Below are 11,583 nucleotides of genomic sequence, written 5' to 3'. Positions count from 1 at the left end.
TCTAGAGAAAAGGAGGGGAGGAGAGAAAAATCTGCGCTAAAGGGACAGGCAGAAAGAAAGAAAAAAAAGAGAAAAAAAGTGCTAAGTCTGGTGATGATTAGATAGCCCTGCACGTTGTGCAAGCAACTTGCGGAAGACTGTGGTCTAGCAAGTAAGCAAGGGGGAAGATTCTAGTCCTGAAAGATGAATCTCATGGTCGAGTGGTTGATAGGCAACAGACCTAGGTTTGGGTGACCTTCAAGAAGATCTTTATCAGTCGGAAACACCAGGTATGTAAAGAAACCTTTGGGGAAGAACTGCTGTGTGAATTTTGTATTGTATCATATTTCTGTTAAAAAAGGGTGTGGAAGGTTTCCTTTTCAGTGAACAGTAGAGGAGAAATGGGTGCCCTCCTAAAAATATCTTTACTATTGTAAGGGTTAGCGGTTTTGTGAAGAGTTTTTCTTATTCTGGAATTTGGGGATAATTGTGAGGGGAGTCTGTAGGAACTATTATCCAAAAAAAAGAAAGAAATTATTAAAGTAGAAAATTCAAGATTTATAATAGACTCATAAACTGCAAAGACCAACCTTGTAGTAAACATAATTCATACAATAATTAACAGACTGACCGTGTAGGATCTTTTTCCTTAATATGCCTGTATGCAAAGAAATGCAGTAAAATCTAAAGAGTAGATTCAGAACCCCAGAGCACAGCTAGCGGAGCAACATTTATATAGATTTTGAAGAAAATGCTAAGTGGCAAAAACAATTCCCATAAGGGTATCAAACTTCAAAAACCAGAACCCTTTCTTTCCCTACTTGCATGCAACTAAGATTATTAAATGACAGCAATGCAAATCATGAAACCATATATATATATATGTAACCAGAGGAACGAATCTTGCAACTACTTAACCATACGAAGGTGAATATTCATGCTAAAGCTAGATAACAGTATAACCAGAGCTCTCAGGAGCGTATTTAACATTAAGCGAAAATGCAAAAGCATTTCGCACAGAAGGCTAGCCGTATCATAGGGCTAGACCTAAAAATAAATGCCATCGTGCATTAGCAATCTGCTAAGTAGATAACATGCTCTCATGTGGGAGATTGCCTATATAGAATATTAAAAACAAACGTGCAAAACTAACACAAATAGCATTCCATGATTCAAACCTGTGCATATAAATTGCGTTATATCAACCATAGAAATGTTACTATAACCCCGGAACCCTAAAGGAAATAGCACAATACACTATAATAGGAGTCGCAACACATGGCGAGGTTGGCAAACATGTAATAACTTAACACATGCTCAGGCCACAAGGACCTTAGCAGAAATCTGGGGAATAATTATACAAAAGTTGGTGCTCTGTAACCAATAAAACTATGGCAAGCCAAAGGAACTTCCACTAGGGTTATAACTTGAATAGTTTCTTTAAACAAATGTATTACATAGAAAATTAAGAGTAAGCTCGAGGGCATATCAAAATTTAACAAGGTGCCAAGATAACCAGGCCTACAATTCAGAGTAATAATTCTGAGAGCAAGATTTCCCAAATACTGAAAGGAGCAGGGCAACCTTGACTGGCGGATAGACTTCACCATAAATTCTGTGAAAATAAATGAAATAGGAGCCATAAGGACTTGGGCTGGAGGGCCACTTCCAAATTAAAAGGAAAATACCCCTTTTCTCCATCAGCAGAACGAGCGAATGGTCAAGATAAACTGAGAATTCGATTATCATCAAGAGAAGTATGTCTAGGATCTTACCCATTAGCCAAATGTAGAAGAGGTAGGACCTGAAAGCCTAGGAAGCATCCACCAGAACCCTCAGGTGATTGCTGGAGGTCGGCTCCATATCCCTCGTTCACAGAATCTAGTCAAATGAGAAAACAATTAGAGTTTCGAACGAAACTAACAAAAAATCTATAAGGTGGAAAGGAAAAAACGACAACCTCAAAGATTGCATGATAAAAATTCTTACCAGAAGATGAATACTGTAATAACCGGGTTAAAAACAGTCCAGAGCATGGCAGTGTGTAAGAACCATCTACATCTACTCAGCGTGAAGGAGTTTTGGATGAATTCATTGTTGGGAAGGTAAGATAGAGCTGCAGCATTGTCTGTTGCAATGTTTTGGAAACTCCGCGCCCCCGGATAAGCAATGGTGGAACACATCGGAACAACATAGCCCTCAAATGGGCATCCATACACCCACACCGTCGATGAAGGGAGAAGCCCAAGGGTGTGAAGTCAGAGTGTACTCTGATCATTCCCCCTTCACGTGACAGAGCCGATGGTAATAAATTCCAAAGCCAAGCGTAAAGAGCTGGTAGTGCCAGCAATAAAACCGTCATCAAATCAACTATCCACCAAAGATTTTTCCAATAATGCAAAGGAAACAATACCCTTTTATATTTCTAGGTTGAAGTAGATGGTACTCGGAAAATTAATAATTTAACATGTATTATTATGTATGCACGTATGTAATAGAACAAGGATTAACTTAATTTTTTTTTTTATTATTATCCTGTAGGTGGGTATATTACAAGTGGTATCAGAGCCAAGTAACAAAAACTATGGCCTCTGGGAATTGAAACTTATAGAAAGATAAAGTACATACAATTTATTTTCGTCTCTATTGAGCAGTTAAAGAAAAACAGTTAATGCGTTGACCCTTCTTCTGTCACTTTTCTTATGTTAAGTATAGGAAAAAACAGAAGACTGACAATATGAGAAGAGTAGACAGTGCATCATGTAGGTTTGTGGTGGGTTAGGGACCTGCAACTGGTCCTGAGAATAACCCCGAATTATGGGTATAGCTTGGAGAGGAGGCTCACAATACAAATCTGGCAATTTTGGAGACAGTATAGGAGTTGAAAAATGAAATGGCTCGATTGCGGGAGGATAACACAAGGTTAACTATGGAACAGGAGAGGATTATAAAAAGCCTATCTGACAAGCAGAATCAGTAGCCACCTAATCTTAGCACTGAGTAGCAAAGGATGTCCAAAGAGCGGAATCACCACAAAGAACCTGAAGAGTCAGAAGGAAGGGAGGAGGAATGCTCTGATAATGCTTCTGAACAATAGACATCCAAAAGGCAATGGATAGAGTTGCAAGGGGAATTTCATAAGATCAAACCGCCACACTTTGAAGGAGAACAAGAGTAAGCAGTCGAGGCCTGGTTGATTAATATGAACAAATATTTCCAGCTATATGAATACGATCACAACCTCAAGGCGTGGTTGGCCATTTTCCAATTACAGGGAAAAGCCACCCTGTGGTGGGAAGAAGTTAAGATGGTAAGAGGAGTAAGTGAACAGAATATCACTTGGGAAAAATTTCAAAGATACTTTAAGGAAAGATACCTGACCGAATGCTTCTATGACGAAAAGGCAAGAGAATTCCATGACCTGCGATTGGGACAACAAACTATGGATGAATTTATCACTCGTTTTACTTCATTGCTCCGTTATGTGCCTTATATTCGAGAGGAAAAGGCTAAAGTACAGAGGTTCGTCAGTAGTCTACCTTTGAGCATGAGGGAAAGAATCGAATTTGACAACCCAAAGACGATGGACGAGGCTATACGTAAAGCTCGAATTTGCTACCAGCAAAGCAAGTAGAAGGGAGAAATCCTAGGTAAGAAATGGGTCGATAAGAAAAGCAGGAAGATGGATGGAAATACCAAAGGTAATCGAGGTGGTGGTAACAAAGGATTCGCCAAGCGGCAAAATAGCAGAAACATGCAGAAGAATTCGCTCTGATTAAAACCCCCCATTGAGTCCAGAACCAATGAACAACTTGGGAAAATAGACAACGAAGGGACAACAAGGCCTCCAGTGCAATGTTGGGGCTGTGGTGGACCCCACTACGTGAAAAACTGTCCTCAACAAAAAGGAACCGGATAGGTTTCCCAAGTCTATGAAGCATATACAGTTGGCGATGTAGGATGGAGTCTACCAAAGATGAATGCTGCTCTAGAAGATCGTCAAGTGGAGTACCAGTCGACCATGGTGGAATTCGAAGGTAAACTCTTATACCTTGCTATAACTGTTTTGATTGATCCTAGAGCTACGTTAAGTTATATTAGTCCTAAGGTTGTGGAGCATTGTAAATTGCAACCTGTTAAATTTAAGGACCCTTGGCTATTACAGTTGGCAACAGGGGCAAAGAGACGAGTACTTGCTAAGTTCAAAAACTGCCCTTTAAAGATAGCACGATAGCCAGTGATGGTAGATTTAAATGTGCTTCCCCTTGGATCATATGATATGCTAATTGGTATGGACTGGTTAGAAAAACACTGGTCCATAATTGATTGTAAAACTAAGACTATCTATTGTAAAGACGAGCTTGGAATAAAGCAAGAGATGCAGGGAATTAAGAGGCCAGTGCAGATTCGGCCCATAACTACCTCACAGTTAGCAAAATGCATTAGGAAAGGATGTCAGATTTATGCCGTCCAAGTGGGTTATGCCAACTCGAAAGATAAAATAGCCACATTGGAGAACATTCCTGTGATACAAGAATTTGCTGATGTGTTTCCGGAAGAGATTCCCGGACTGCCACCCAAAAGAGACATAGATTTTACCATCGAATTGGTGCCAGGAGTAGCCCCGGTGTCCCGAGCACCCTACAGAATGAGCACACCAGAATTGATAGAGTTAAAAATGCAATTGTAGGAGCTGTTAGACAAAAACTACATTCGCCCCAGTGTGTCACCCTGGGGAGCCCCGGTGTTGTTCGTTAAGAAGAAAGACGGGACTCTTCGCATGTGTATGGATTATCGCCAACTGAACAAATTGACGATAAAAAATAAGTATCCTCTACCCCATATTGATGAACTGTTTGACCAAGTAAAAGGAGCAACAATTTTCTCAAAGATTGATTTGCGATTAGGGTATCACCAAATCAGGATTAAAGAGGAAGACATAGCTAAGATAGCTTTTAGAACACGATATGGCCATTATGAGTTTGTGGTATTACCCTTTGGGTTGACCAACACCCTCGCAACCTTTATGTGTCTGATGAACAGTGTATTTCATCAGTGTTTGGATAAGTTTGTGCTAATTTATATTGATGATATACTGATTTATTCTCGGACTATGGAGAAGCATCAGGAGCACCTCAGATTAGTATTCCAAACCCTTCAAGAACACTAATTGTATGCTAAATTCAGCAAATGTGAATTCTTTAAATAAAAAATACAATATTTGGGGCATATAATCACTAAAGAAGGAATCGCAGTGGATCCCGAAAAGATAAGGACCATAATGGAATGACCGATACCCAAACATGTGGTAGACATCCGATCTTTCGTGGGGCTAGTAGGCTATTGCAGACAGTTTGTAGAAGGATTTTCGAGAGTAGCTTATCCAATCACTTCCTTACAGAAAAAGGGAAGAACCCTCAGGTGGACCCCTAAATGTCAAAAAAGTTTCAAACAACTTAAATATCTGCTCACCATAGCACCCATTCTAAGCATAGCTGATCCTAGAAAAGATTATGTGGTGTGCACGGACATAAGTAAGGAAGGGGTAGGAGGTGTGTTAATGCAGGAATGGAAAGTGATAGCATATGAATCAAGAAAATTAAAGGAGCATGAGCAAAAATATTTCGTTTATGATCTAGAGTTGGTAGTCATCATTCACGCCTTAAAAATGTGGCAACACTACCTTATGCGAAGAAAATTTCTATTATTGACGGATCACCACAGTCTGATCAATTATTTTAGCTAGCCCACCTTAAATGCAAGGCAAGCACGATGGGTGGATTTCTTAAGTGGTTTTGATTTTGAGATCAAGCATTTGAAAGGGAAAGAGAATCGGGTGGCGGACGCTTTAAGTCAGAAATTGCAATATCTATATGATTAAAAGGGCAACCGAACAAGATATTGTTTATCAACAAGTAAAACAACAAGTTCAACAATCAACTAGCAAAGAAAAACAAGCAGATTATGCTTTGGATGCTGCCAGAATGCTGTATTACAAGAAAAGACTGTACATGCCCAATCAGAACAACATTAAAAATCTGATATTGGATGAGCATCATAAGGGTCATTACGTTGGACATCCAGGATATCAAGAAATGATCACTGCACTCTGAAAAGAATAATATTGGCTAGGTATGAATAAAGATGTGGTTGGTTATTTGGTATGATGTCTGGAATGCCAACAAATTAAAGAAGAACACCAACACCCTGCGAGGTTATTACAACCATTACCCATCCTGGAATGGAAGTGGGAAACCATCTCTATGGATTTTATAACGGGTTTTCCTAAGTCAAAGAAAAATAATGACTCCATCATGGTGGTGGTGGACAAGCTAAGTAAGTCAACACATTTTATACCGGTGCAATCTACTTACAGAGCTGTGTAGATCGCCCATGTTTTCATGCAAAATATATTTAAGCTGCATGGGTTACCAAAGACAATAATCTCAGACCATGATGTAAAATTTACATCGGTCTTTTGGAAAACATTGTTTGAAGAGATGGGGACTCAGCTAAACTTCAGTACGGCTTATCACCCTCAAACTGACGGGCAAACTAAACGGGTGAACCAGGTGGTGGAAGATATGTTAAGAGCATATGTGATGTAGCAACCAACCAAGTGGGAGGACTACCTGCACTTGGTTGAGTTCGCATGCAATAATGGTTATCATACGTCATTGCAAATGAGCCCATTCAAAGTATTGTAGGGCGGAAGTGCCGCACCCCTTCCGTTGGGGTGGACCGGAAGACAGATTGATGTTATGGCCTTAAATGCTTAAGGAAATGGAGGAACTGGTTAAAAAGGTACGTTCTAATCTAAAGGCAGCTCAGGATAGGAAAAATAACTTTGCAGACTAGAAAAGGAGGTTTAAAGAGTATCAAGTTAGTGATCATATGTATGTGAGAATTCGGGCAAAAAAGAGCACATTACAATGGAATGTGTGCACTAAGTTGGCACCTCGATTCTGTGGACCTTTTCAGGTCTTGGCCAGAATCGGGCCGGTAGCATACTAGCTCGCCCTGCCAAGTCATATACAGGTCCACAACATTTTTCATGTTTCCGTATTAAAAAAATATGTTTATGATCCTAAGCATGTAATTAGTTGGCAGGATATACAGGTCGAATCGGAAGGAGAAATCTTGGTCGAACCGTTGAACATCCTCGACCAGAGAGAAGTAATGCTGCAGAAATGGGCTATTACCCAAGTTAAAGTGCAGTGGCAGCACTTTGGGCCTGATGAGGCCACTTGGGAAGATGAAGAACTTATGAAAAGAGCTTATCCAGGGCTGTTCATGGCCAAAAGACATCAGGACGATGTCCAACCTTGGGGGGAAGATGTAATGTCCCAGGAAAAAAATGTAAATATTTGGTTTACTGTGGTAAATATAAATTGAACCTGATATTATTATCTGTTTTGAAATTTAAATATATTTGTTTTCATTATGAGAGATAAAAGTGTTTTCTTTAAAGGATGGTAACTTTTCAAGGAGGAAGTTGTCCTCTTGAGGTTAAAAAAAAAATTGTTGTGAGAGAAACCCTAACTACCTCCCCTAACTGGAAGAGTTTCCAGAGAAAAGGAGGGGAGGAGAGGAAAATCTGCACTGTAGGGACAGGCAGAAAGAAAGAAAAAAAGAGAAAAAAAAGGGCTAAGTCAGGTGATGATCAGATAGCCCTACACGCTGTGCAAGTAGCTTGTGAAAGACTGTGGTCTAGCAAGTAAGCAAGGGGGGAGATTCTGGTCCTGAAAGATGAATCTCATGGTCGAGCGGTTGATAGGCAGCAGACCCAGGTTTGGGTGACCTTCAAGAAGATCTTTATCAACCGGAAACACTAGGTATGTAAAGAAACCTTTGGGGAAGAACTGTTGTGTGAATTTTGTATTGTACCATATTTCTGTTAAGGAAGGGCGTGGAAGGTTTCCTTTTCAGTGAATAGTAGAGGAGAAATGGGTGCCCTCCTAAATATATCTTTACTATTGTAAGGGTTAGCGGTTTTGTGAAGAGTTTTTCTTATTCTGGAATTTGGGGGTAATTGTGAGGGGAGTCTGTAGGAACTATTATCCAAAAAAAAGAAAGAAATTATTAAAGAAAAAAATTCAAGATTTATAACAGACTTAGAAACTGCAAACACTGACCTTGCAGTAAACAGAATTCATACAATAATTAACAGACTGATCATGTAGGAGATTTTTTCTTAATATGCCTCTATGCAAAGAAATGCAGTAAAATCTAAAGAGTAGATTCAGAACCCCAGAGCACAGCTAGCGGAGCAACATTTATATAGATTTTGAAGAAACTGCTAAGTGGCAAAAACAATTCCTGTAAGGGTATCAAACTTCAAAAACCAGAACCCTTTCTTTCCCTACTTTCATGCAACTAATATTATTAAATGAGAGTAATGCAAGTCATGAAACCATATCTATATATATATATATATATATATATATATATATATATATATAACTAGAGGGACGAATCTTGCAACTACTTAATGATACGAAGGTGAATATTCATGCTAAAGCTAGATAACAATATAACTAGAGCTCTGAGGAGTGTATTTAAGATTAAGCGAAAATGAAAAAGCATTTAGCACAGAAGGCTAGCTGTATCATAGGGCTAGACCTAAAAAAAAATGCCATCATGCATTAACAATCTTCTAAGTAGATAACATGCTCTGATGCGGGAGATTCCCTATACAAAATATTAAAAACAAACGTGCATAACTGACACAAATATCATTCCATGATTCAATCCTATGCATATAAATTGCATTATATCAACCATATAAATGTTACTATAACCCAGGAACCCTAAAGGAAATAGCACAATACAGTATAATAGAAGTCGAAACACGTGGCGGGGTTGGCAAATATGTAATAACTTAACACATACTCAGGCCACAAGGACCTTAGAAGAAATATGGGGAATAATTATACAAAAATTGGTGCTCTATAACCAATAAAATTGTGGCAATCCAAAGGAACTTCCACTAGGGTTATAACCTGAACAGTTTCTTTAAACAAATGTATTACATAGCAAATTAAGAGTAAGCCTGAGGGCATATCAAAATTTAACAAGGCGCCAAGATAACCAGGCCTACAATTCAGAGTAATAATTCCGAGAGCAAGATTTCCTAAATCCTGAAAGGAGCAGGGCAACCTTGACTGGCGGATAGACTTCACCATAAATTTTGTGACAATAAACGAAATAGGATCCGTAAGGACTTGGGCTGGAGGGCCACTTCCAAATTAAAAGGAAAAAACCCCTTTTCTCCATCAGCAGAACGAGTGAATGGTCAATAGAAACCGAGAATTTGACTATCATCAGGAGAAGTATGTCTTGGATCTTACCCTTTAGCGAAATGTAGAAGAGGTAGGACCTGAAAGCTCGGGAAGCATCCACCAGAACCCTCAGGTGATTGCTGGAGGTCAGCTCCATATCCCTCGTTCACAAAATCAAGTCAAACGAGAAAACTATTAGAGTTTCGAATGAAACTAACAAAAAATCTATAAGGTGGAAAGGAAAAAATGACAAACTCAAAGATTGCATGACAAAAATTCTTACCAGAAGACGAATACTGTAATAACCAGGTCAAAAACAGTCCGGAGCGTGGCAGTGTGCAAGAACCATCTGCATCTACTTAGCGCAAAGGGGTTCTGGATGAATTCATCACCAGGGAGGTAAGACAGAGCTGTAGCATTTTCTGTTGCAATGTTTTGGAAACTTCGTGCCCCCGAATAAGCAATGGTGGAACACATCGGACCAGCATAGCCCTCAGATGGGCATCCATACACCCACACCATTGATGAAGGGAGAAGCCCGAGGGCGCGAAATCAGAGTGTACTCTGACCATACCCCCTTCACGTGACAGAACCGGCGGCAATAAATTCCAAAGCCAAGTGTAAAGAGCTGGCAGTGCCAGCAATAAAACCGTCATCAAATCAGCTATCCACCGGAGATTTTTCTGATAACGCAAAAGGAAACAATACCCTTTGTTATTTCTAGGTTGAAGTAGATGGTACTCGGAAAATTAATAAGTTAACATGTATTATTATGTATGCACGTATGTAATAGAATAAGGATTAACTTAAATTTAAAAAAAAAAAATTATCCTGTAGGTGGGTATATTACAATCTCCCTCTAGAAATAGAATAACTAATATTCCCAATTTTTTGAGGTACTTGCTTCATGTTCAACATGGGATGTTGGGTTATTCACCTGGAAAAAGTTGCAAATATTAGATGCATAATGGAAACAAGCATGCAATTCAAGATTGCTCCTAAAGTCTCTTGCCTGAATTATAAAACACCATCTAGTTAAAACTACCTACCCAAGATCCCACTTAAGAATTCAAAATGTTGCAAATAGTAGATGTCATAAACAATATTGACTATTTAATTTCATAATCACACTAAAGTAGAGAAACCTTTAAAATGTTGAAAAGTGTGAAAAAAATTGAGTTGGAATATTATAGTTAAGTTAGGGTAGATATAGCTACTTGAAATGTAACTTCTATATAACATTCGAAATGACATTTTTCAATCATTTAAGAGAATAACCTTTTTTATCTTGTGTTAGTAACTTAATACTCCACCAAAAATAGCAATAGTTCTGAATTGGTTCTATTCACCAACCAAGGGTAAATTTTAAACCAGTGTGAAAATGCTTACTCATTCCCCTACCATATTTCTGATATTTTATTTGTGTGTGGATCTAAGCTACCTGTAAAGTAACTTCTACATATTTGACAATTTTAAATGTAAAAAATTACCTACATTGAAGTTATATGATTAACATATGCACAATAATATGCATCAACTTCAAGTAATATGAAGTTTACATGTTATCTTAAGACAAACTTTTTCTCATCTAAGCTACGTGTAATGTAACTTCTACATATTTGACAATTTATAAAAGTAAAGAATTAAGTTATACGATTAACATATGCACAATAAGATACAATATGCATCAGTTGTAAGTAATATGAAGTTTACATGTTATATTAAGACAAACGTTTTCTCATCTAAGCTACATGTAATGCAACTTCTACATATTTGACAATTTTAAATGTAAAAAATTACCCAAACTAAAGTTATACAATTAACATATGCACAATAAGATACAATAGCATCAGTTGTAAGTAATATGAAGTTTACATGTTATATTAAGAAAAAACAATTCTCATCTAAGCTAAATCTAAAGTAACTTCTACATATTTGACAATTTTGAATGTAAAAAATTACCCAAAATAAAGTTATACAATTAACATATGTATAAGAACCTGAAACCTTAACCAAAGCACTTACCAGAACTCCACATATTTTCACATATTTAATCCACCACCATTCAAATCAAGCTAAGTGCCCATTGCTTTTGGTTTATAAAGGCATATATTTAACCATAGATCTACAACTATAAAAGTGTGATCTATCAAAATGGGAATATTAATGCTAACTAAGATCCATCTCTCCACACATAAATTGTTCAAGGCCACTAAAACAAGAAAATTGTAGAAGGATGAGGGATCTGGGGTTTTGAGTGAGAGATCCAACGTAGGGAGAAAACCTCCAAGAAAGGACTTCACAAAGTATGATATAGATTTCC

At 38.1% G+C, this 11,583-nt stretch overlaps 1 protein-coding gene across 1 annotated transcript; it reads left to right on the top strand.

The window, feature by feature from the left end:
- The first annotated feature begins 4,219 nt into the window (after positions 1-4,219).
- Positions 4,220-4,669, top strand: LOC149236005 (uncharacterized). The gene has a single exon (XM_089368742.1). The coding sequence runs from the start codon at positions 4,220-4,222 to the stop codon at positions 4,667-4,669; it is 450 nt and encodes a 149-aa protein (XP_089224868.1).
- The last annotated feature ends 6,914 nt before the right edge of the window (positions 4,670-11,583 follow it).

The sequence above is a fragment of the Pinus tabuliformis genome, chromosome 8 (assembly GCF_031772625.1).
Source record: "Pinus tabuliformis cultivar Carrire ecotype Pingquan chromosome 8, CPIR1, whole genome shotgun sequence".
NCBI lineage: Eukaryota > Viridiplantae > Streptophyta > Pinopsida > Pinales > Pinaceae > Pinus > Pinus tabuliformis.
This window is presented reverse-complemented; position numbering and strand designations above follow the sequence as displayed.

Coding starts and splice junctions, on each gene's coding strand:
- LOC149236005 (XM_089368742.1), top strand. CDS start 4,220: ATGGTAGATTTAAATGTGCTTCCCCTTGGATCATATGATATGCTAATT.